General features: G+C 40.7%; 2 protein-coding genes across 9 annotated transcripts in view; one reads left to right on the forward strand and one right to left on the reverse strand.

Annotated features, from left to right (window-relative positions):
- Prosbeta7 (proteasome subunit beta type-4) overlaps window positions 1-23968 on the reverse strand; it is a 39245-nt gene extending 15277 nt beyond the window's left edge. Inside the window, exons 1-4 of the mRNA XM_076189104.1 lie at window positions 23928-23968; window positions 23069-23245; window positions 8312-8518; window positions 449-595 (exon numbers count right to left, since the gene is read on the reverse strand). Coding sequence (XP_076045219.1) covers window positions 449-595; window positions 8312-8518; window positions 23069-23245; window positions 23928-23953 — 557 coding nt within the window. The 5' untranslated portion in view covers window positions 23954-23968. The remainder of the gene's footprint in view (window positions 1-448; window positions 596-8311; window positions 8519-23068; window positions 23246-23927) is intronic.
- Window positions 23705-27500, forward strand: part of yem (yemanuclein) — a 167310-nt gene continuing 163514 nt past the window's right edge. For 2 of the 8 annotated variants that reach the window (XM_076189098.1, XM_076189102.1), the window contains exon 1: window positions 23709-23994. In XM_076189098.1, the coding sequence (XP_076045213.1) occupies window positions 23830-23994 (165 nt within the window). In that variant the 5' untranslated portion in view covers window positions 23709-23829. Of the gene's footprint in view, window positions 23995-24030; window positions 25602-27500 lie in introns of those variants that run through there. The other 6 variants (XM_076189097.1, XM_076189094.1, XM_076189095.1 and 3 more) reach the window with 6 other exon arrangements.

Raw genomic sequence — 27500 nt, forward strand, 5'->3', positions numbered from 1 at the left:
GAGGTGAAGATGGGGTTGTACCAGGCCTGTGTTATGTCACCATGGTTGTTTAACTAATATATGGATGGAGTGGTGTTTGAGGTATATGTGAGGGTGTTAAGAAGACATGTAAAGTTGGTGTGTGCAGAAAAGTTGTTTGTGGATGAAAATGCACTTGTGTCAGAGTCTGAAGATGAAGCACTCAATGGAATTTGGGTTTGTGTGTGTGTGTATGGGAAGGGAAAGCTGAAAGTAAACATGGTCAGACTGGGTCCCAAAAATGTTTTGTCAACTGTGACTGTATTTCCTCCATCTTTTCATACAATGAGAGCTGACAACTAGTAATAAAGAAACAGTCACTCTCTAATTCAACACAATACCGAGATATCTGTGGAAGGGACAAGGACGGTTGCCAGCCTTGCTTTTGCTCATGAAACTTAATGTAACAATATTAGCACTTAGTACTTACGGCTTGCCATCTCTGTACCCTGCTACCACACACTCCAGCCAGAGAGGATCAAACCTGGTGCGTCTGTTGTACAGAACTCGTGTCAACCAACAATGCAGGGCACCAGCATCTAACATCTTGGAGTAACCACCACATTCATCATCTCGCCTGAAAATTTGAAAACTTGTCAACAAAAAATACATACATACATATACCAAAGGATTTCTCCCCTTACAAGGGAGGTAGCCAAAAACAAAGGCATAAAAACCACTCCCACCCATTCCATCCCTACCACACTCCACCCCCCTCCAACCTCTTTCCCTCCCTCTTATAACACCTCCTGGATGACCGGTCATCCCTGCATCTTGTCCACTGCCCTGGGTCAGAAGCAGTGTTGCAAGACACAGCACATCCACAGCAAGGTCACTTCATCAAATTGGCAACCCCTAGGAGTTACCAAAAAATGATGTTTATAATATCAAAGCCTACTTGATGACAATTTACCTATTTTGAATTACTCAATATACATCTAAAACACATCTCCAAACTTGTAACAATCTAAACACAAACTATCTTTCTGTTGAAAACATGGAAAATATTTGGATGAAATATGATATTTTCAACTTTGAAAACCATTAAATTTCACTTGTTCACTAGAATTTCCTACAGGAAATAGGGTCTTAAATTCTATTATTTTACTTTGAAAGTCTGACATTGATGCAGTATACTTATTGAATACAACTGCGCTAGAACAATACGTGAATTGAAATACAGCAGAACCCCATTAAAACGGCACGCTTGGGACTGCAATTGTGCCGAGAAAGACGAATTTCCATTATTGTGAGTCTTACTCTTAGTGACGTCTGAGAATTCATGCTACATTTACAAGCATTAAATACAAGATACATGATCATAAATTTAGAAAATAAGTAACAAATTATGCAATATACAATATTAGAAGGCATTACTGAACCATTTGTTCAGCAATACAACACTTACAAAGTAAGGTTGTAGGTGAAGTACAGTAGTTTGTAGGTGTGGCAGTGTACACCTATACTGTATAGTATAAGCTACATCTATATCCAGGTACAGTATGGGCAGTTTTGGGTACACTATCCAGTATCGTTAATGACAGTACAGTAAAATGTTAATCATTAAATCAAGGCATGAACATTCACTTCTTTTTTTCTACTTGTTTTTGGTTTTGTATTTTTTTCTTGTTTTCTGGTTTTATGTGCTTACAAACTAAGTTAACTTTAATGGGGTCTTGCTAGGGGCTTACTGGTGGGTCATCAGTATCCTCATCCAGTACCATTGCCACACCAGAGGTAGAGGGGTGGGGGCTGGCTGGTTAGCGGTAGAGGCCCTCTTTGCAACCCTTGTGAACATGATGCGGATGTCTAACTGCTGTGATGACTTTCTTTAGGCATCCATTATCTAATTCTTGAACCTATTGAGATACATAATATCCTGGGCTGTGAGATACTGCTGGCGTTCTGTAAACTTGACTGCAGTGTCAAATGCTGCCATATCCTCATTCCATAACACTGGGATTCAGCAGATTCAGCATTGGCAGATTTCTGTTCACCACTCACATCTAGTACACGAATTCTATGCCAACCAGAAAAGATTACGCATGGCTTGGTTATCTCCAATTTGTTATACATTTCTTTGGCATTTTCAATCAAAAGTGGGCCAGAAACACATACTCCTTCTGACCACTTCTGCTTAATTGGCAACCCCCTCTCTGTCCCCTCATGTAGAAAAAGGAACAAATTGACCCAGTTGCAAACATTACCCTGGCACAGAACACTTCATATTGTACCATCCCACTGTAGCTTTACCCAAATGGAAGGGGGGGGAGGGAGGGAGAGAGGGAGGGAGAGAGAGAGAGAGAGAGAGAGAGAGAGAGAGAAAGAGAGAGAGAGAGAGAGAGAAAAAAAAAATATATATATATATATAAGAATTACAATAATAAACAAATTACTTAAGCCATGGGTATCTTGCAAGATAGGTAGGTGAAACGGTCTTTTGATGAACACAAAAGTGGCTTTCCACTACGCAGATCATTCCATAAATCTGGTGTCCCAGGCATCTCTTGCACAAGACCCATAGGCCCCAGTTAAACAGCAATGGCCACTGGACATGCCCATAGTTCACCAAAGGAAGAAATATTGTGTTACTAAGTGTAGTTGGCATGAGGCAGTGTAGGGTGAGAGGTTCAGTGTCCTCTGTGTAATGGTTGCATCTAGGGCAGTTTCTGTTGCCAGGCCTATTCTGTGCCAATACAGTAATAGATAGTACCCTGAATGTATGTACACTAATGTACTTCTTGCTTCTCTTGGGAGGAATTTTTCCTGTGGGGCTGATGTTAGGAAGAAGGTAGGTGGAGATGATGGAGTACCGAGTTTGATGGACCGTCCTGAAGAGCTTATTTTGTGGTTTGAATGTGAATATGTTTTTGTGTGGATGTATTGTGTGATACTGTTGGTAGATTGTCTATGTTTGAGTAATACATTTTTTTTTATGCTCATGTAGATGTGTTTGTCTGAAGGGAGATGAACTAGTGGGGTTGAGGATTCTAGCATAGAGTTACGGACTTGTCATTTTCAAATTATATACTATGGAAGCTCGCTGGCTGAGCAGGTTAGGGCATCGTAACTTGCGGCGAAGGTCGAGGGGATGGCGGTTCGAATCCTGCCACCAGCGAAGTTGAACCAAGGGCATGGTTCATTAAATTCCACACTACAAAGCCCTCTGTGAGGGGCACCGTCATAGCCTTCCGATAGGGGGGAGTTTGTGACATTAAACAATATCCTCCATATACTATGGAGTGAAATTTGGTTTCTGAGAACAGGTGTTTTATGAAGGTGGTTTTGGTGCATCCTATTATTATTTTCAATACTTTATTTTGTTTAGTTTGTAAAGAGTTTATGCTTGTTCCACCAACTGTTGGGAACATAGCTACAGAAGTATAGTCAAGAGTGATTCTTATTGTTTCTAGATAGTAATAAGAGTTTCCTTCTATTGTCCATTATTGGGTTTATTTTCTTGTTCATTTTCACTGTCACTGGATGAGGAGATACTGGAGGAAAAGAGGGAGGGAGGGAGGGAGGGAGGGAGGGAGGGAGGGAGGGAAGAAGGGAATGAGGGAAGAAGAGATATATATCACAGAGCGCCAAATATACCCTAGATTGGAATATGCACCAGTGGTGTGGTGTCCACAAAGACAGAAGATTCAAAAGAGCAGTGACCAAAATGATTAACAGCCATGACGAGAAAACATAAAATAGAATGACGGATTTCTAAGAGCGGTTGACCCTATGAGGAGTTTGGTGATCAGTCCTGGAGTGCTTATTTTGTGATCCGAGGGTGTACGTGTTGCATGGTTTTGATAGGTTATTGTAAATGTTTGAATAGTATGTAATATATTTTTAATGTTCAGTTGGTTAAGTTTGTATAATATAAATGGATGGGTGGGTAGGATTAATGTGTTATCATAATGCTTTCTTTTGCATGACTTGTGCTGGGAACCATGCTGCGGAAGTGTAGTGATGTGTAGTTCTTATGAACTGTTTGTAGACTGTGATGAGAGTTTCTATTGACCAAAATCAGTGATTTTTATTGATCTCTGTAAGTCTATTTCCTGTTAGGTCCTTTATGTGAGAGCTGAAGGACATGTGCATATCAAAAGTAAGATCCAGTCTTTGCTTTTTTTTCCCCAACAGAAGGAATTGGCCATTCAATTTAACTGTTGGATGTTTCTTTAATTCATAACTGTCCAGGGTGAGCAATGTCCTTTATGACTTCTGAGGAAAGACTTCCATTCTGTTTTGTCCCAGACATTGTTCTAGTTTGTCTAAGTAAGTTTAGGTGCTCTTAGAAGCTGTTTTGTAGTTGCTGTGCTGAGTAATTGTTGGGTCACAAAGTGTAGTTGGGAAGGATTATTGGAGGATCTTGATTGAGAGGATTAGGAGAGGAACAGAGGGAGTAATTGGTGAGGAACAGTGTGGATTTAGGACGGGTAGAGGTTGTGTAGATCAGATCTTTGTGGTAAGACAGATATGTGAGAAAGCTATAGGAAAGGGGAAGGATGTTTTTTGGGCTTTTATGGATCTGGAAAAGGCTTACAATAGGGTAGACAGAAAGGCACTGTGGGAGGTTATGCAGATATATGGGATAGGAGGAGTAGAGCTTGTGTCAGGATTAGAAATGGAGAGAGTGAGTGGTTCGAGGTAAAGGTGGGACTTCGTCAAGGATGCGTTATGTCGCCCTGGCTGTTCAACTTATACATGGATGGGGTAGTGCGAGATGTAAATGCAAGGGTAGTGGATCAGGGATTGGAGATGGTTAAAGAAAATTGAGAAAAGTGGGAGGTGAGTCAGCTGTTGTTTGCGGACGACACTGCGCTTGTGGCAGGATCAGAGGAGGGATTGAGGAAGTTGGTGACAGAGTTTGGGAGAGTATGTGATTGAAGAAAGCTAAAGATAAATGTGGGTAAAAGTAAGGTGATGAGATGTACAAGGGGTGAAAGTGGCAGTAGACTAGAAGTGAGCATTAAGGAAGAGTGACTGGAGGAAGTGGATAGTTTTAGATACTTGGGTGCAAATGTGGCAGGAAAAGGTGGAGTAAAGGTGGAGGTAGAATGTAGATTGAGAGAAGCAAGTAAATGCCTTGGTGGATTAAAGAGTGTAATGAGGAATAGACATTTGGGAATGGGTGCTAAGAGGAGACTGTATGAAGGAGTGATTGTGCCAACAGAACTGTATGGGGCAGAAACATGGAACATAAGAGAGGAAGAGAGGAGTTTGAATGTGTTTGAGATGAGGTGTCTGAGAAGTATGATGGGGGTTACTAGGCTAGATAGAGTGAGAAATGAGGAGGTGAGAAGAACGGGGGTGGAAAGGGAGTTGGGAGATAGAGTTGATGAAAGAGTATTAGGATGGTTTGGACACATGGAAAAAATGAGTGAAGAAAGACTAGTAAAAGAGGTATGGAAGGCAGATATGGAAGGCAGATATGGAAGGAGTGAACATGAGGGGACGTCCTAGGATGAGGTGGATCGATGGGGTGAAGGGGGCTTTGGGGAAGAGGGGCATGTCTGTTGAGGAAGGACGGGAGAGGACAGAAGACAGGGGTGAATGGAGAATGATTGTATATGGATGATGTTGTGATGCATGAGGTGGAATGGGCGGGGGGATGGGGGGTGAGGTAGTATGTGTGAGTAAAATTTGACACAGCCCAAAGGGATTTCTCCCCGTCTTCTCCTTTTATGCATGGGGGGACGGAGAGGGGGGGTCGCCGATTTAATGAAGCGTCCTTGCTGTGTATGTGCTGTGTCTTGCAGGAGGTGCTAAGATAAGAGGGAGGGTGGAGTGTATTCAGGGATGGAATGGGTGGGAATGATTTTATGCCTTTTCCTTTTTGGCAACCTCCCTTGTAAGGGGGAAAAAGCCTAGGTATATGTATGTATGTATGTATGTACACAAGAGATCACTTTACTTTGGATTCGGTGTGGGGAAACCACTCAGGAAAAGGTTGACTAGTGCAGAGGAGTACTGCTCCCAGTGGGACTCCACTGTGCACTCTTTTGATCCCAGAGTTGATGGTTTTGCAATATTCTGCAGTCTTTCAGCTGTGAAGTTTGGCAACCATTTCTTGCTGTGAATGTGTATCTTAATTAACTTGTATCTTTGTTAGTACATGTTTGGAGACTTTATCAAAAATTTTATTAAGGAGTTACATCTAAGACAAAGAGGATATAAATAATTTTTCATATAAATTACAATTAACTAAATACACTAAGGAAAAAATGCAGATGACAAGGGGGATATCAAGAATGTTTTAAGTAAATATAAACATAGATAAGATTGTTGAGTTAAAAGATCAAGCAGTCAATCTGTTGCCCATAGTCTCTATTACAGAAGACCAACAGCCTCCAGGAACTGGCAACTGCTTCCAGTTGGGACCATAAATCACGTATATATATAATATATATATATATAGAGAGAGAGAGAGAGAGAGAAAAAAAGGTACAAAAGGAAATCAAAGATCTATATAAACTACTAGATGTGAAGAAAACTCTAAGGGATGATTGAATCTCCAACTGGATATTCAAAGAATGCAGAGAAATGACACTCAGGACTCACAGCTTAATTGTGCATTTATCAGAAAGGAGTGTCTCTGGATTGGAAGAGGGCCAATGTGGTGCCAATCTATAAATGAGGAAGCAAGGAAGAACCCGAATTACGATCAATCTATCCAATGCTCTGTTCTCTTGCAAAAGAACTGCTGGGAGTATATGAAGAGCAGTAACCAAAATGGTCCACACCTTTGCAAACCATACAAGGAGACATGTGAAAAATTGGATCTCCCAACATTATAAGGAAGAAGAAAAATAGGCAACATGATTGGTGTGTTATGAATGAAATGAGTGGACAAAATTGAGAGAGAAGATCTCTGAGACAGAAGTCACAAGTGGTTATGAGAGGAACAGATAGAGAGTGAGCAGGAAACAGCTTTCCATACAGATGCATCAACTTACGAGGAAGTAATCAAGTCATTACACATGCAGTGGTTCTGCAAAATGAAAATTATAAAGAATCCTATCCCTGCTGCTGATCTTCAAAACCCATCAACACCACCTCTCCAGCCCTCAAAAGATAATTCTTTAACTCCATCCAGCCATATAGCAAGGGCTTTTTCCCCATAACAAGGGAGCTGGCCAAAGTCAAAAGGCATATATCTGTTCCCACCCATTTCACTCCCATCAAGCACCCTTTCCTCCCTCTCATCTTTCCTTCCTCATGGATGATGGGTCACCCATGTATCCCACCCACTGCCCTGGGTCGGAAGCAATGTAGCAAGACACAGCAAGTCAATAGCAAGGCTGCTCATTTAATCAGCGACCCCACTCCCTGTCCCCTCATGCAGAAAAAGAGTAAGAGGGGGAGAAATCCCTTCAGGCTGTATCAAAATATCATTCACATATACTCCCTAACCCCCAATCCCCCATCCACTCCCTTCTATGCATCACAGCATCATCTGTACACAACCATTCTCCACTCACCCCTATTTTTTGTCTTCTCCCTTCCTTCCTCAAAAGACATCCCCCTCTTTCCCAACACCCCCTTCGCCCCATCTGTCCATCTCATCCTCAGTCACTCTTTTGTCTTCACTCCATCCACCTCTGCCTTCCACACCTCTTTTACTAATCTTTCTTCACTCATTCTTTCCACATGTCCAAACCATCCCAATATTCTTTCTTCAGCCCTATCTCCCATCTCTTTTTCCACCCCCAGTCTCCTCTTCACCTTATTTCTCACTGTATCCAACCTTGTAACCCCTACCATACTTCAGACATTTCATCTCAAACACATTTAAAATTTTCCTCTCTGCCTCTCTTAAATTCCATGTCTGCCCCATACAGTGCTGTTGGCACAATCACCCCTTCATATCTCCTCTTTGCATCCATTCCCAAATGCCTATTTCTCATTACACTTTAACTACTTAACTTACTTTAACTACTTACATTCTTTACTGAAACTATTTAAAATCCTCCCCATTGATCACATAACATGATCTGACAACTAGCAACTGTTCATCTCCTACCCTTCCTGATAGCCAATGACAGAAACACAACAATATTTCACATCCAATTGTCTCGTGCTTCTTTCTAATGCTGTAAGAGGATCTGAGAACCACTGCTAGCTACTGCAGGGCAGGGCTCTGGCTTTCCAATCGGTGAGACTTGAGCCAGCAGTTATTTTGTTACCACACCAGTTTCTAGTTTAGGCCTCCAGTGACTGCTCCAGATTAATCACCTAATACTTGTCCAGTAAGAATAATGACATGAATAAAATTAATATTCTAAACTGAACTTACACTTTCTGTTCAATGATCTCCCTAATGAACTGGTAATCTGCGATGTCACCTCCACATGCCAGCACTGCTTGATCTGTTACCTTGAAGACTCGCTCTATGCCACGAAAACGAGCCAAGGAGCCGTAGGAACCAAGTTTGTCTGCAGCAAGCAATATCCCTCCATCATACATCATACCTAATACTGATGTACCAGATGTAGAGGGGCTCCTGTGAAGAGAAAAAATGGGTTAAATATCATCTATACAAGGTTTAAGCATATCAAACATGTATCTTTTGATATATGTACTGGCAATATGAAAACCCTTTTAGAGGATTATAATTCTACCTGTCATTAATCAACAAGGTCAACATAGTGAGATGGGTGAAGAGCAGATGTATGCTTTGACTTGGCATATACCATATCAAGCAAATGTCAGAATACTAAGTATCTATCTATATACCAAGGGCTTCTTCCTCCTTATAAGGGAGGTAGCCAAGTCACAGGCATGCACCCACTCCTATCCACCACTCTTTTTACCCTCTCATGTTAACTTCTCATGAATGAAGGGTCATCTCAGTCTCCTGCCCATTGTCAGGGTCAGAAGAGCAATTCAACAAGACAGTGCATCCACAGTAAGGCCACTGTGTCAGAATACTAAAATGTAATGAACATCATCCCACTTCCCTGATTCAATAACCACAAAGTATAATTGATGAAGAGGCAAGACAAAATTCCACAAGTGTAGCATTTTTCCTGTACACTGCAACTAGGCTAATTTCAATCTACTGTCCTAGGTCTTTTGCAGTAGAGCTCAAGTGACCAGCAACAACCATTGAATTAGCCCACATCACTTAAGAGATAATGCGTTATTGTTGTTGCTCAAAAGAGAGTAGGGCAGAGTTGGATGAGGTGTTCTGTTTTCTGTGTGGTGATTGCATTTTGGGCAATTTGATTCTATGCTTAGTCCTGTTTTGCGTTGATAGTGTTTCAGTGCTGGGTGATAGATGGTCATGCCAGTATGATTTGTGCTTGTCATAGGAGAGGATTTCTCAGTTGAGGGTAGTCAAGTGGAGTATGGAGTTTGGAGTGCTTGTTTTATGAATTGTGTGTGTTTTTATACAGACATGTTGTGAGGAACATGTGCGGAGTTACTGTACATGTCTGAGCAATATGCAAGTGAGATGTGACAGTATGCTGAAGATAATTTTTTTTTCTGCATTAAATTGGTTGTGCTTGTGTTATGTGGTGGGAGGGATAGGTAGGATTAATGGCTCTTTGTAGAACTATGTGCCAATCTTTTCCATGTGCTGTTCTATGAAGACGATTTTATTTTCTCAGTTATGTTCTAATGGGTGGTTTTAATGAATCTGGCTATTCTTTATGCTTTTTGTGTTTGTATGCACTTTCTTGATTATAGAGAACCATACTGCAGAGGCACACTCAAGTGAGTTTCTTATGAGGTGTTCGTACATTGTAATTAGTGTTTCTTTCTGATGATCAAAACCTGTTACTGCTATCTTAGTATGGTTAGTTTCTCGTTAGTTTTCACTGTAAGATGAAAACAGGTCTTCAGCAAGAGAGACTAGGGGTAGTGGATTAATTTCACTATTAAGTCCTTGAGGTGTAGGTTGAAAGACGTGTCCATCAAAAGTGAGGCCTACAATTTTTGGGCTCTGTCCAAGTAGCTGGTTATCTAATTTAACTATTGAACATTTTTTTATGGTTGTCTGGAGTAAACAATATCACTGATGATTTCTGAGGGGAGTCTGCCAATTTGCTTTGTCTCTGCCACTGTCCTAATTTGTCTATGTATGTTTAGGTGTTTTTGACAGTGGCTTTGTTGTTGCTGTGCTATCATTGTTGTCATCTCTGCAGGTGAGTTTGATGATGTGCTCTTGATTTGAACTGGGAAGGTCACTCATGAAGAGGTTAAATTGTGTAGGTGACAGTATTGCTCTTTGGAGAACTTTGGGAAGGGATGTACAAGAAAGCTAGTGTACTAGATTCCTAAACTTTGGCTAAAAAGCCATCAACTGGGAATGATTAGTGAACCGAAATGTGGGACTGTATATACCAGCAATTAGGTTTTATCTCTCCTAGTTTCTCTGGTAAGTGGTATCATCTCACAGTTCACATAACTTCTCATCGTTTCTGGCTTTTCATTATGACCATCTGTCCTGACCTCTCCCTTGTGTTCTTCCTAAATCAAATATACCATTAGGGTTGTTAGCCTAAAAAGCCCTTTCTATGATTTGTTGTTTCTCTTGTGGATAAGTACGCTGCTTTGATCTTTTACCTTACTTTCTTCACCAATTCTCACTTCTTGCCAGTTTGCTAATCATCCCTTGTACAAGGCTTTTGGTGGAAGCATGGGAACCTAGTACAGTTCCCTAGCTTTCTCATACACCATCTCCCACCCTCATTCACTCACTTGTCAAGACTTCAGAATTCCAGTCTATAGGTAGCTGGCTGATCTTGGGGTACTGTGCACTCTGCCAGTTAAGAAATTTGTTAAATATTTTTGTCACTGGTAATCTGTGTCTTTTATGTAATGATTACACTATGCCCTACACTGACAATATGCTATCTTTTATCTAAGTAATTTATGGTCCCAACTGGAGGCTGCTGGCAGATTCCTGGAGACTGCAGGTCTTCTGAAAGAGAGACCTGGGGCAACAGATTGATTAATGTTGTTGTGGTAGTCTTTATAGTCTCTTTTGACAGGATATGTTGGGCTGTATCAAATGTTTCATTTATTGCCATTTTCTTTTCCTACTGTAGTGCTTTCTTGTTTAATCTCTCTAGCACATGTTATGTGATATTTGTGACCAGTATGGTTGTCAAGTGACTTCATGTATTTACCTAGTTGTATTATATGGGATGGGGAGCTATGCTCGTGGTGACCTGGTTTTGTATCTCGCAAGATCAAGTTTGTTCTTAAATTCTTGTATTGTGTTTCCACACACTATTTTTTCATCCAATTTGTTCCAGATATCTATCACACTGTGTGGGAAGCTATTCTTTTTCAGGTCTCTTCTGTAGTTATCTTTTTTGAGTTTCATTGCATGTCCTCTTGTTTTTCCTGTCCCACTTCAGTAAGTCCTCTCTATCAAGGTGTTTTTTATCTTTTATAATTCTGTAAATGGTTAGTAGGTCCCCTCGTTCTTTTCTTTGTTCCAGGGTTGGCAATTCCAGTTTGGCCAGTCTTTGTTCATATGTCATGTTTGAAAGGGTTAGGGTCATCTTTGTTGTTGCTCTTTGTATTCTTTCTAATTTTCTTGTATTCTTTTTTGTATTGGGTGACCATTTCAGCACTGCATATTCCAGCTTTGCCTTATCAGCGTTTGTAATATTTTCTTAATCATTTCCTTATCCAGGTATTTAAAGGCCACCTTTATTGATCTCAGCAAATTGTATGTTTCTCCAACTATTTTATTTATATGTTTATCTGGCGACATGTCTTTGGTGATGATAACTCCTAGGTCCCTTTCAGAATTTACTTTATTACTTCTTTACCATCAATTTCATACTGTCCTGATATTCTCTTCTTGCTTTTTCCAAATTCAATTATACTGCACTTCTTGATGTATTCATGCCATTTTGTTTTCTAGTAGTTTATGTTTTTCTTTTCTAGTTTTATTTCATTTATCTCTTATAATTATCATTATCATTTCTTTTCATGGTGATCTTTATGGGGAAGTCATATGAGGGAAGATAACTAATGATTTCCCATGTGGTTTGTAGCTGGAACGAGGGTAATATATTGTTATGTCCGAAGATGTTGCTTCTTGGTTGTGTTGAGAGGTTGTCTAATGGGGTGTTTGCTGGAGTTTTGTATGTTTCAGTTGAGGAGTTGTTTTAGTATTATTTCCTCTTTCATGTGCCGTTTGTGTGTGCAATTGTAATGAGTGGTATGCACTCATCCCTTGCCAGTACATGGTCTATTAAGTTGTTGAGTGATTGGAATTGGGGTGTGTAGCCTTGTGACACAGATGTGGTGGGTGATATGTAGATGTTTGCAGTATTGTTTTCTTTGTTTGTATGGTGATTAATTCTCCTGTGGTGTCTATGAGTGATTGTTTAGTCTTTTGACTTGTTGGAGAGGTATATTATTGTGTATTTATGTAAAGTCCACTTTTGTGTTATATTTTGTTTTTCCTGATTGTGGTGTAGTCTGTTAATATAGGTAGTGTGATACATGAGGATAAATTGGTATCCTGTCTGAAAGTAATGTATATGGTGTGTTTGTGTGGGTATCGTTGCAGCTGTTTTTGTTTGTACAGACGCTCCTCAACTTACGTTTTAGTTACGTTCCGAACGGCCGAACGTAAGTTGTTACTGTACTATACATCCATAAATTCTATTACCGTATCTTATAAAACACCCCTAAATCATTAATTATACACATAACATTGTAAAATAATAACATTAATTTCAAATAAATTAAATTCAAGCAACATAAATTGAGATGGTGGAGGAGGAGGGGGAGGAGGAGGAGGCAAGGCATGTTCAGTTTGTTGTTTGTGCAATGTAAACAATGGACGCAGCGTCATGCGCAAGTATTGTTTGAACTACGGAGAGCGCGCTAAACTAAAAAATTCACTAAAATTTTTTTTACAATTTTTTTCTTTACAGTCAGTTCAAATGTAAAATCGAAAAAACGTAAAACGAAAGAACGTAAGTAGAGGAGCATCTGTATATGTTTAAGGAGTGATGTTATTTTTGGGTGTGGGAGTGGATATGTGTTGGCTGCAGATTCAACTCCTTGCATACTGGTTAATGCTTGTGAGTGTGGTGTATATTAGATGGACCCAGGACTAACATGTTTGGCAATAGATCAATGAATGTGTTTAATCGTATAATTTCTTGCAGATCAGGTATGTGTATGGGCCTGATATGGTTTCAATATTACCAGCTAGGTAGTTTCAGTTGAGTTCTTCAAGTCCAGCACTGCAATGAGTGTGTTCCCCTACTGTCTGCCTATTATGGTCTTGTCACTGGGTACAAGAAACTCCACCACACCCTGCATCAATTCTGAACTCATCACTTTCATTCAAAGTACCCCTAAAACATTCCATGAAGACTGTATGTAGTATAAAAAGATTGGAGAGAGAGAGAGAGAAAAGAAGAAGAAAAAAATTTACATGTTATAATTTTAAACCCTGTATGCCCCCCCAAAAAATATATATATATATATGTATAAAACATATACTTCAATATATGTACATGTGCTTTTATATCTTTTGTATGCATTCTCATTTCTTCTTTGCAACCATTCCTCTTATGCATGTCTCTTTTCAGCCACTGCAGCACACCTCTTCATTCTACCATACGTTACCATTTCTTTGCTTTCACCTATTTGCCTCATCCCTTGCACCATACAGGGTACTGACTGCATAAAATTCATGTGGTCAATATCTTGAGGACTTTAGTGACATTCTTATGGACCAAAATCATGCGACTTTTTTTAAATTCTTTATCCATCCTTAACTCTCTTTTACCACTTCTGCAACTCCACCTCTTTAAGGTGATAGTGTTCCCACGGAAAGCAGCACGGATTTTCACCGATGAAATATTAAACCCTTAAAATACATCTATTCTTTTTCCTTTCTATTTTCCATCCTCGTTTTTTCACAGCATTTCAAACATTCCCTGGCAGTTGTAGTTCCCCCCCCTCTGTAACTGAACTCATCCCTCCCTTTTATTTGTTCTACTTTGCCTACTCTCAACCTTCTAGGAGTCCATACCAGTCTAAATTTGGGGGGAGGGGGAGGGGGAGGAGGAGGAAGAGAAGTAAATCACATGTTGGTGAGATGGGCCAAACAAGCATTGCTCCTTTCCTGTGCACTACAATTAGGTAAACCATTCATGAATTCAAGAGCAAACTAGACACTGTGAGATACAAAGGCAGTACACCATGAGCATAGCTCCCCTTCCCGTAAAATACAACTAGGTACAGTAAATACAAGATATAAGCAAGATTGAGAGAATACAAAGGGCAGCAACAACACTGGTCCCCAGCCTAGCAGATAAACCATACAAGAAAATACTGGGTCAGCCAACTTTGAATGATGGAGAAAGAAGTGATATGATTACTGTTATTCAGGTCACTAAAGAAGATAGAATGGACTGACAGAAGAGATCTTTAAGAAGTCATGGGAACAAATAAAAAGTGACCACATGTCTAAAGGATGTGAAGAAAATGATACAGTTTTCACAGCTTTGAAGGTGACATAGCCCAAGCTCAAACAATACATGAATTCAAATCTAGATATGATGACTGGAAATCATGGATATAGATAAGTTGGAATTGTACATATACTTGAGGCTAGGTATAATTAAAGAATAGGAGATAAGACCCAATGAGTGTTGCTCTTTTCTTGTATACTACAATTAGGTAAACACACACATACATACATACATATACCAAGGCTTTTTCCCTCTTTCAAGGGAGGTAGCCAAAAAGGGAAAGGCATAAAATCATTTCCACCCATTCCATCCCTGAATACACTCCACACCCCTCCACCCTCCCTCCCATCCGAGTACCTCCTGGATGACGGGTCATCCCTGCACCTTGTCCACTGCCCTGGGTCAGAAGCAGTATCGCAAGACACAGCACATCCACAGCAAGGCCGCTTCATTAAAATGGCGACACCCCCTCTCCGTCCCCCCCATTGCATAAAAGGAGAGGTCGGGGAGAAATCCCTTCGGGCTGCGTCAAATTTTGCTCACACATACTACCTCACCCCCCATCCACCCCACCCAATAGGGTTGATGAAAGAATATTAGGATGGTTTGGACACATGGAAAGAATGAGTGAAGAAAGACTAGTAAAAGAGGTATGGAAGGCAGATGTGGAGGGAGTGAACATGAGGGGACGTCCTAGGATGAGGTGGATGGATGGGGTGAAGGGGGCTTTGGGGAAGAGGGGAATGTCTGTTGAGGAAGGACGGGAGAGGACAGAAGACAGGGGTGAATGGAGAATGGTTGTATATGGATGATGTTGTGATTGCATGAGGTGAGGTGGAAACACACACACGCACACACATATATATTATATACGTAAACAAAATAAATGATAATAAAAAATAAATCCATCATATGGGTAGTTGATAAATACTGGTTATCCATATTCTTGCTCTTTTAACTATGCTTCACAGTTTTCATTCTAACAAGAAAACTGACATCCTACAAATGATATGTGATAAAGCAATAACAATAAAAGGATATACTATAATCACCACAAGAGATCATTAAAAAGAGAAATAAAAAGTAAAAAATGAATGTGTGGATGTGGTAAAAGGGAAGAGATAGGCAGTATGTTTGTGGGAAGAAAGATGGATGTGCTGGCTTTGAGTGAAACTAAATTGAAAGGGAAGGGCAAGTGCGAGTTTGGGAGTGTAGCTGGGAGGTTCTTAGGGGTGAAGAGGGGACGAGGGAGAGAAGGGGTGGCTATACTAGTAAGTGAAGAGACAGGTGAGTGTGTAGTGGAGTGGAAGGAGGTTTCTTCAAGGTTGATGTGGATGAAGGTGAAGCTGGGAAGGGAGATGTGGGTTTTTGTAAGTGCATATGGGCCTGGTAGTGAGAAGAGCTTAGAGGAAAGGGAGGCTTTCTGGGTAGATTTAAATGAGTGCATAGAGGGATTAGGGAGAAATGTCAATGTAGTTGTATTGGGAGACCTTAATGCTAGGGTAGGAAATGAACCAATAGGAGTGATTGGGAAGTATGGAGTTCCAGGGAAAAATCGTAGTGGAGAATTGATGGTGGAGATGTGTCTTGAAAGAGTTGATGATGGCAAATACAGTGTTTCGGAAGAAAGTCAGCATAAGTATACATGGTAGAGGGTGGTGGATGGAAGGATGGCAGGTAAAGCATTAATGGACTATATTGTGGTGACCAGGAGTATGGTAAGAAGAGTTAAGGATGTACATGTTCTAAGGGGAGAGAGTGGGGGAATATCAGATCATTTTCTGGTGGAAGGTAAATTGAGAGTGGAGAATAGGTGGAGAAAGAGGAAATGGGCAGAAGGTAGGGAGGCACTTAGAGTGAACCGCTTAAATGAGAAAGAAAAGGAGAAGGAGTATAAGAAGAAGCTGAGAGAGGAGTGGGTGGGAGTGAAGGATAGAGTAGAACTAGGAGTGGAGGAGGAATGGGGATGGTTCAAGGAGGGAGTCATAAGGTGTGCAAAGATGGTGTGTGGAACAAGGAGGGTGGGAGGAAATAGAAGGAAGGGTAGTGAGTGGTGGGATGAGGAAGCAAAGAAGTGTATAGAAGAGAAGAAGCAGGCTTTCATAGATTGGCTACAAATTAGGACGAGGGAATCGTATGAGAGGTACAAAGTAAAGAGAAAGTTAAGCATAAGATAAAGGAAGCAAAGAGAAGAGCAGATGTGAAATGGGGTAAGAGTATGACAAATTTTTTAAAGTAATAAAAAGATGTTTTGGAAAGAAATTAAAATAGGAAGAGGTGAATCAAGTAGAGAAGAAAAGGTAAAAGGTGCAGATGGAGAGATAATAATGGAAGAGAAGGCAGTGAGAGGAAGGTGGGCTGAGTATTTTAGGGAGTTGCTAAATGTGAAGGATAAGGAGGGAAAGGTAGTTGCAGTGGAAAGTGCTAAGAAAATGAGTGATGAGTGAGGAAAATGGAGGAGAAATTGGGAAAGATGAAGTGGAAGCAGCTGTTAAGATGACGAGAGCAGGTAAGGCACCTGGGTTGGATGGATACCATGCAGAATGTCTGAAGAAAGGAGGTACAGTTATGGTGGACTGGCTGGTGAGGTTGTTTAATGTTTTGTTTAAGAAAGGTAGAGTGCCAGAGGACTGGAGGAGTGCCTGTATAGTTCCACTTTACAAAGGAAAGGGTGACAAGTGTGAGTGTAGTAGTTTAAAAGGGATAAGTGTGAGTGTAGTAGTTTAAAAGGGATCAGCTTGTAAGTGTAGTTGGAAAGGCTTACAGGAGGATCTTGATTGAGAGGATTAGGAAAGGAACAGAGGGAGTAATTGGTGAGGAGCAGTGTGGTTTTAGGACAGGTAGGGGTTGTGTAATCAGAGTTTTGTGGTAAGATCATATGTGAGAAAGCTATAGGAAAAGGTAAGGATGTTTTTTGGGCTTTTATGGATCTGGAAAAGGCTTACAACATGGTAGAAAGTTTCTCCCACTGTTCCTCAACTAATCCTCTCAATCAAAAGCCTCCCATAAGCCTTCCCATCTATACTCAACAAACTGATACCTCTGAAACTGCTACTCACATTTATCCCTTTTTCCCTTGTAAAGTAGAACTATAAGGCACTCCTCCAGTCCTTTGGCACTCTACCCTCCCTTAGATACACATTAAACCTCACCAGCCAATCATGTCACTGTACTTTCCTTCTTGAGACACTGCATGACACACACCTAATCCAGGATCCTTAGCCCATTTCATAATTTTCAGAGCTAATTGCACCTAATCTTTTCTTATTTCTCCTTCATTTTTCTCTCCCATTAACATTGTTTTCTTAGTGCCTCCCACTGTTACCACCAATCCTCCTCCACATCTAACAGTAGGTACGTGCGAATCCGCGCACGGCGCCACCATTGCGGATGCACTGTTTACACAGCCATCTTTTGCGGCCCATTGGAATATGTATGTCACAGTTTGAATGCTTGCAGTGTTCAGCACATGCATATGGTATTCATATTGTCTTGTTCTGCAAGTGTATGCCCAGTTCTTCAAAACTTTACTAACTTCTACAGATTTAAACACAAATTTTGATATTAGCCTTGGTAAATTAGTTTTCTGAGTAAAAATCTAAAGGTAAAAAACTAGCAAATTTAATATCTATCATATCAATTATCTCTCTAGCCTCTATTCTCTCGGATATAAGCAACTTTGAAATCGTTGGTAATAGCGCGGCTGTGCAATTACAGTCCTCGAATACCTACTTGACATATCGAAATTCTCCGACTCGTTTCTAGTAGTCGTAGTACGTAGTCATAGAGGGTGTTGTTGACAAATAATACATCGTTCTGGTATGAATTTTAAGATGTTGGACAGGCTATGCTATGCCTATTAAATAGCTGGCTATGGCTATGATAGCAAATATATGAAATAACTATTAATAATATGGTCAGTATTCTAAATATATGAAATAACTATTAATAATATGGTCAGTATTCTATGTTGTGGACCATGTCCATGATTATGAGAAGTCTGGACTAGTAGAGGTCTAGAGACAAGATTTAATTTTCTTCTGGGTTTCATGATAATAGACATGAGCTGTTGAAATAAGGTTGTTTATTCAGATCATCATGATTACATAAGAACATAAGAATGAAGGAGATTGCAAGAGACCATAAGGCCTGCACTAGGCAGTTCTGTATCCATCACCACCTGTCATCCCCATCCATAAAGTTGCCTAATCGTTTCTTAAAACAACAGATAGTTTCAGCACTTACTACATGGTTACTAAGTTTATTCCATTCGTCGACCACCCTATTAGTAAACTAATTCTTGCCTATTTCCTTTTTAAATCTAAATTTGTCCAGTTAAGGTGCCTAAGCACATGATTAAACAAAATAACTCCTTTTAAAGTAAGAATACTTTATTCTTTTTTCTATTTCAGTAAATTGGTGTAAAAAATAATGCACCAATATTAATGTAAATTAAAGTTAGGTCTTAGGATAGTTGCCGTACTGACTGGTTAGTGTACTGAGAGGCAATCTAAGGGTAAGGGCTAAGGCACCTATATATGCACTTTTTAATGTGATAGTAGAGTTCTTTTAGCTGCATATACATTACATTGATGGAACATGTTACATGATTGGTGTTAGTAAGAATGGTATGAAAGGAAGGTCCTACACTGTTTCTGACATGCTCAGGTGATTTGTTGACCCATAAAACCTTCACATGCCAAGTTGCATGTCAATTTGGCCAGCGGTTTGGATTTTATGATTATCTCTAAATTGACAAGAGTTGCCATGGCAACATGAAAGGCGTTAGTAAGAATAGTATAAAAGGAAGGTCCTACATTGTTTTAACATACTTGGGTGATTTGTTGACCCATAAAGCCTTTATATGCCAAGATGCATGTCAATTGGGCCAGGGGTCTGGATTTTATGAATGATTATCTCTAAATTGACAATAATTGCCATGGCAACATGATAGGTGTTAGTAAGAATAGTATAAAAGGAAGGTCCTATATTGTTTTTGACATGCTCAGGTGATTTGTTGACGCATAAAACATGCCAAGTTGCATGTCAACTGGGCCAGGGGTTTGGATTTCATGATCATCTCTAAATTGATAATAGTTGCCATGGCAACATCATAGGGGTTAGTAAGAATAGTATAAAAGGAAGGTTCTGCATTGTTTTTGCCATGCTCAGATGATTTGTTGACCCATAAAACCTTCAAATGCCAAGTTGCATGTCAATTGGGCCAGGAGTTTGGATTTATGGATGATTATCTCTAAATTGACAAGAGTTGCCATGGCAACATCATAGGTATTAGTAAGAATAGTATAAAAGGAAGGTCCTACATTGTTTTTGCCATGCTCAGGTGATTTGTTGACCCATAAAACCTTCATATGCCAAGATGCATGTCAATTGGACCTAGAGTTTGGATTTTATGGATGATCATCTCTAAATTGACAATAGTTGCCATGGCAATATGATAGGTGTTAGTATGAATAGTATAAAATGAAGGTCCTGCATTGTTTTTGCCATGCTCAGATGATTTATTGACCCATAAAACCTTCATATGCCAAGTTGCATGTCAATTGGGCCAGGGGTTTGGATTGTACTGATGATCATCTCTAAATTGACAACTTAAGAGTTCCCATGAAAAGGCAAATTTGGTATGATGGAGATGTTCCACATTGTTTTTGACATGCTCAAGTAATTTGTTGACCCACAAAACCCAACTATTCCAAATTTTAATCAATTTGGACCAGTGGTTTACAGTTTATGTGTAGTTCTTTACCAAAATCTTTACAAATTACCACTCTTAATTTTAACCTTTTGTTATGGTAAAGTCTAGCAAAAAATTCGTGATAAAAAAAAAATATATATATATATATATATATATTTCAAGCTATTTCAAAAATTTAAAAAGTATTTTGTTTCTAATGAAGTTGTCTTTCACATGCAACAAGAATTTGAGGGATAATATGTGTTTTTAATTTTGTGCCTGTACCTACTAACAGCTAACATAAGTAATAGAGCTTGACTATTTAAGGAGAATCCAAAGGAAATCTGGACAATGACAAGGGTCATGACTAGCTTTCAAGCATCAGTTTGACAAGTGGTTATTGACAATACCTGATGAGCCACTGACAATGGGATACATGTAACATGAGAACTGACCAGGGCTGCTGTTTCATAGAATTTTGTACCAAGATGTAGAAAAATAGCAGCATGTGGGAACTGCGTGAGGAAATTTTTTCTACATATCAGCAGGCTGTTCCAGACATTTAAAAACTCAAGCTGTTGTTTAATAATCATATATCTAGTTATCAAATAATAAATGGTACATCAAAAGATATGACTTTTATTAGTAATTATGTTACTTATCAAATACTGTACCCCAAAACATACATTATTACAGTGTAGAAAAAAAATTCTATGCTAGTTTCAGCTTTCTTTTTGCGATATAAAAATAATTTTTATATTTTACTGAATATGTTGAGGCATGACATCCTTATATACATTCAAGAATATACAGCCACTATCCGAGTCGGATTGGTCGTAAGTCAGATCCTATTCAAAATGGCCGACACGAGGGTTCTACTCTAGGATACATGATATCAATCTGTTGCATTTTTAAGTAACTTTTTCTATTGAATACTATTAAATACAAGCTGTTTACTGTTTATTTATCAATGCTTTTTAGTTTCATTTTTTATAATTTTTTGTTTTTTTTAATGTTTTAATACTGTACTGTATTAAAGTATATATACGTATGCAGGTACTGTATATATATACCTGTATACACACACACACACGTATTAAATATAACTTTGCTTACCATTTTTAAGTTTTTTAAATTGCAGTTTCCTTTAAATAATTTTTTCTTAATTCTTCAATTGTTGTATGTACTCTAAATATATGTGAATTTTAAGATCTATTTTTCTCATCCATTTCAATCCATTCTAAGTGTGAGATATAGGTACAGCAACGACTGCAACAGCACTGTAGGAGAGAAGCCAAACGCAGGGTATGGGATCCAATGTATTTAACGTTGCACCCAGCAGGGCTTCTCCTGAAATAACATAGTGGACTTTTTTAAGGCTATCGATCCATAAGGGGGTCATTAAGGCTGGTGTGAAGTTGTTCAGTCTCTACTTTTTTTTTTTTTTTTAACACCAGTTTCATGTTCGTTTCTCCCCGCAAGCTCAGGTTATACAAGGAGTCAGATGTTTGTCCACTATGTTATTTCTGAAGAAGCCCTGGTGGGCGAAACGTTAAATAAATTGGATCCCATACTCTGCGTTTGGCTTCTCTCCTACAGTTGTATACAGTATTGTTTTCAGTTGCTTAGTTGTTAATATGATATGGTAAGTTAAAGAAAGAAAATACTTATTAGTGTATTTGTATTAGTTAACTCATAATAGGCATCAGCTAGACGTGGTCGTAAGTACGTAAATATCCTTCATCCATAATCTATCAAACTCTTCCACAAATGCTTTAGCTGCAGGCGCATCACTGCCAGCAGCCTCACGTTTCGACAACACGTGGTGAACCTGGTAACGCTCTCGAAAGCAACGAAACCACCCAGCACTCACTATGAACTCATGTGAAGCGTATTCTTCACCTGCACATTCTTTCAACATGTGAAATTAACTTGTAGCCTTACTTTGCACTCTCACATTTCTTTGCCTATTATCTTCCAACCACGTGTATAGCAACTTTTCCATCTCTGCCATAACTGCTGTACGTGATGCCGGTTGCCACAACTATCTTATGCGCTGTACTACCAGACATGTACAGTAAACTCATAATAGGCATCTGTTAGATGTAGTCATAAGTACGGGTGGTCGTAACTCGCGTACGTCGTAACTCGGATAGTGGCTGTATATAAAAAAAAAATAGAACCAACATTTAGTCAAAGTTTCACAAGTATGTCTTACTATGAATGTCGGAACACGCCCGAGGAAAATGTATGCCCCAGTATGCCAACACTCTCCTATTCTACACGGCAATGTAGAAAATGCGGCAACACTGGCTACAACTCCCTGGCAGAGTCCCGAACTGTGAAAGTCAACCTTAGCTACATCCACAGAGGGTAGAATATAACAAAGTAAAGTGATGGAAAGTAAACTTATACTAATTTATTTCTGCGAGGTCATAAAACAACAATTAACATCTGACTTTGGAAGTTTGGGCATCTTAGACTGGTAAAAATTCAGTCCAAGCTCTTTCCAGAGACCTGCTTTCACATTAAATTTGATGTGTTGAATAATTTATGTTCAGTTACTTTTATTGAATGAAGGCCTAAAAAAATCGATAAATAAAAAAAAATTATCCAATCATAATTGTATGACAATTTCCCTAAAAAATTACCGGCATCAACTTAATACCTCAAGCTATGATTATACACGATATTAGACTTTAAATTGGCATTTCATCTTAAATACAATTGTTCAAATCTGACACGGACATTCAATTTATTGAGCGGGGGCGGAAAATATGCACCTATATTGCAGATATTTCTTCCCTTCGGCCGTGACGGGGCAAAATTGAGCGTCAATTTTTCTAATTTACGGATCATATAATTGGATAGGTAATAAATCCTTAGAACTTACATAGTATGACTCTTGGAATCATGATTAGATGTGGCAGGAAAATTGTAAAATTGTCCAGGAATAGGGCCATTGGACCACAGTTTTGGCGTGAATACACTCTCCTGACCAGCCATGATTCTTGTGTTGACAAGCAAGTATTTCTTGGTATGGTAGTGTTGAGTAGTTTTTTGAAGGGGACTAAAATTTAAACACGTTTGAAAAAAGTCGAAGAAAATAGTCTATAATTTGAAAAATAAAAAATCATATATAAAGTATGATACATTCATTACTTATAATATTTGAGTCATATCTAACAAATCATATACACCTAACATGAAAATATATGGAGCATTCACAAAGAAAAATAGCATATGTTTCAGTTAAGAGCTTATATATAACACAAAACCTACAAAACCTTATTGTTTTTTTTTATTTATTAATGTTTTGTTTTATGAATAAATTTATACTTCTTATCCCTCTAATCTTCAATACAGATGTTGCAGAATTGTCGCTTTATTTCAAATAAAGAAATATATATTCAAAGGACCCCGTAATTTTTGATTGACTGTTGATAGCTTAGTATATTTTTCTATACAAAAGAAAGTATAATATGATACGAATTTCCATCAATTTGCTTCCCGCCAAATTCATATTTAAAAACAGAGCGCATGCGCAAGAAAATTGTAGTGGAAGATGAAAGACAAGCGGGGATACGTTTGAATGTTTGTGCCCAGATAAATTGTGACTACTAGTGATAGTTGAATGGAATTTTGTTTTTGGACATGGCAGAGCCGAAGAAGGTTGCATTGCAAACCCTTGTACCTATGAAAAAAGACAAAAAGAAAGAGAGCAAAAGCAGAACAGTCCGATTTACTCTCACTTTGACGGAGTCGAACGAGAAGTCATGTCCAGAGTTCAACTATGGAGAGCTTGTCTCGGAACATTTGGTGAGTACATTTTCTCTTGTGTTGTGTTATTTATGAGATATGATATTCACGAAGACCTTGGACATGTAGTTTTTATTAAAAAATAACTGTCATCAATGAAAGATCGTCCAAGGCTCGACAAGTGCTAAGCAAGGGTGACCACGGCAGGGGGCCGAAACTCCAGACGATAGACAGGGTTTGGGTGGAAGTACAGGGGTGACAGTGCGAGGGTGACCGGCTGTGGTGTGCACACAGGGGTAAGGTGATGTGCAGGGGAGCCAACAGCCGCTCACCTCCACGCCACCACCGCCTCCACCTCCTTCTCGTCTCTGCTTTGCGAGCATAGAGGGCAGGAGCATGATAGGGCCAAGGCGCGACTTGGGGCGCTCCAAAACATCGCCTTGTTGGGCCTGCCACGACTGCTAGGGGCCTAGGGGCAGCCATCAGGTACAGGCTGCAGGACCAGCGAGGTTGTATTTGAGTTGTCAAGAAGCGCAAGCACAGGACGGCACTTATAGGAGGCCTCAGAGCACCACGACAGGTCCAGGCGCGTTGGCCCTATGCAACACTTGGGGCGCTTAGTTCTATGGTCTCCGTCGTGTTCCCCCCCATCGCCCTCGCCCTCCCCTATCCCCAAACTGTGTCTTCTGCTGTAGCCACGCTCGTCCTACGTGCAGATCGACATCGGCTTCATGGTGGGCGCGTCGACGCGGCGCTGGAGTAGAGGAGGACTTGGTTCTCGCTGGGACGTCCCCGTCCTTTGGGAAAGTACTTGCCACAGGGATCCTGCAGCTCTGGGGGAAGGTCGCTGCTGTAGGCAAGAAGGCCGAAGTGGTGGGGAGACAACGGAGGAGCTGTCACTCGACCTGCGCTTGGAGGAGCACCTCCCACAGGCTAACTCCTGACGGAAGAGGGCCACCCGTGGTGTGAGACCTCTTACTGGTGCTACATCTCGTCAAGCCCCGATCGAGTGCCACTTCATGCCAGCCGTAAGACCTAAAGCAGAGATATGAACAATCCCCCCCCCATCAGGAGCTGGGGCCAGCGAGCCTATCCTCATCGGACCCCCCCCATCCTTCTCTCCCTCCCTCCCTCCGTGGCGGCCCACACCCCATCGGCCGAGGGACGGGCGGCCCACCTTGGCCATGCGACCGGGCCCCACCACCGCCTGCACCACTACCACCACGAAGTAGTCACGGACGCCGACGGACGCGAGGTGGTGGTAGCTGAGCAGCAGCAAGGACCAAGACGTGGATATGGTCACGTGACCTCACACAATCGATGGCCGAATGCGAAAGTGGCTCTTCTCGTGGGCTACGGTCCAGACGTCAACACTCGGGAGGATAGAGTGTCGTAGGCCGTCGGGCGAGCTCGCGCTTTGGGCGCGAAACTTACTTTTGACATTTTCATTGCTGCGAGTTTGGACGATTAAGAGAAGGTAGTGTTTGGGATTGGGGCAGGTGGTGGAGGAACGAGGCGCGGGATGAGTGAGCTTGCTGCTGGTTGAGCTTACTGCTGCTGCTGCTGCTGCACCTGCCCGCAAGCGGATATAGTCCTTGCGGTAGTCGTCCATACATACCATAAGTATTGCATCTTGTTTTACAAACTGGATCAACATTTTTACACAGGTGGGTTGAGCATCAGTGATGGTACCCTTTCTTCATCATCGGCCTGCAGACCCCCGCCACCCCTTTTGGGTGGACCAACTCACCCTCCCTCCCGTCCCCTCCAGCATGGGCTGAGCACCGGTGGGCGGGGCGGACACGCGGATGGGCGGAGCTTCGGGCCGGCCACCGAGCGCGCCCATTGGTCACCCTCGCCCTCGCGCTAGGGGCGTGCCACCGTGGGCGTGGTGGCTGTAGCGAAGTGGGTTGGGGCGTGCTTGTGACGTCAAGTCGTCGGGCGTAGTGTAGCGGCGGCTTGGCGCGTGTGACCGAGCAGGCGGGAGGGAAACGTGTACGTTGTCCCGGGGGGCCTCTCCTCCTCTCCCTCCACCAACTACTCCTCCTTCACCTCCCCCTCGCCGCCGCCATCGTCACCATCACCACTGTTGCTCTCATCGTACATGTCGCACGGAAATACAAATTGTATGCATTGCTTGTTGCACTTGACATGCGGGGTGGGGGGTGGAGGTGGGGGTGACCGATGGAGCCCTGTTCCTTAGTCCGGCGCAAGATTCTGGCAGCGGCTATTGGTCTGCCTGAAGTTGAGAGCCTAAAGATAGTTTAGTGGTTCGCATGGTCTTCATTGTCGTAATTCTTCGCTGGCTGTGATGCCGCGCTTGCTGCCATGAATGTTTTTGTGGCCCCGGGGCTCGGGTAAGCGTACCGACAAGGCCGTGAAAGGCCAAGACATCTGTTGACTTGTACGCTGTCTTTCATTGTTTGAAATTGTGTGGAGAGTATGTTGATATCTGTCGCAGCGTTTATCTTGAGAGACATTGTATTTTTAACACGAGACGCCCTACCTCTGGGTGAAAATAAACAAACTCGGAATTTAATCATGGTTGAGGGACTCGAAGCTGATTTTATATATATATATATATATGTATGTATATATATGTATATATATATGTATATATATGTATACATATATGTATACATATATATATATATATACGTATATATATATATATATATTTGTTCCAATGTTTTCTTTTTCACTTGATTTCAGTTGAATAATTTAACCATGGTTGAGACTCGTAGCTGAGTTTTAATCTTTGTTTAACTTGTTATTTTTGGGGTGGTTCAATGTTTTGTTGCGCAAAACTAGGAAGTGTGTAAATATATGTTTCGATCCAGGATGGACGTCATGTTCAATTGTATTTAGAACCGTGCGAAATTTTCTCGATTTAATATTGTTTCATAACTTCCGGAATATTTTTGTTGGTGCTTTTTCATGCCAATCATGTATCTAAAGGTACCCTAATTTCCCTCTTAAACCTTCTTAGACTACATAGCAGAAAAATAATAATATATAAGCAATATCATGATTGATCTGTCTCAAGGGTGATTGGAAAACTTGTTGAGTAACATTACTCGCACGTTGTTGTTTTTATTAAATTGTTTGAGTATTTATTTGCTTATTACATGTATGAAATTAGTGAGTTGTAGGCGAGTAGGGATTCTCGTTGTGTACTGTCAGTTTGTAGTACTGTACTTGGAGAGTGACGTGGCTGGGCAGGGGAGGGAGAGGCAGGAACTTCACCCCGCACCCACCCACCCACACACGCACTTTCCTCGCACTCTCATTACACCCATCCTTTTCAATTACCTGCGATATTCACATGAGGGGGGGGGTTCTCCTCAACACCCCCAGTTCTCTCTGGAAGTGCAGCCTGAAAGTGCGTTCCTGTTGTCTTTGGACTGGACCCGAAAATCTTTTATTAGCTTTGTCCCCAACCCCTTTTTTTTTTTTTTTTTTTTTTTTTTTTTTTTATCTCTTTCTTCTCTCTCCCTCTCAAGAAAGCTGACAACCGTTGTTTTACAATTACTACTACCACTGCAACTACTGTTACTACCACCATT

The sequence above is a fragment of the Oratosquilla oratoria genome, chromosome 8 (assembly GCF_046742065.1).
Source record: "Oratosquilla oratoria isolate Oo_2021 chromosome 8, ASM4674206v1, whole genome shotgun sequence".
In the NCBI taxonomy this organism is placed as follows: Eukaryota; Metazoa; Arthropoda; class Malacostraca; order Stomatopoda; family Squillidae; genus Oratosquilla; species Oratosquilla oratoria.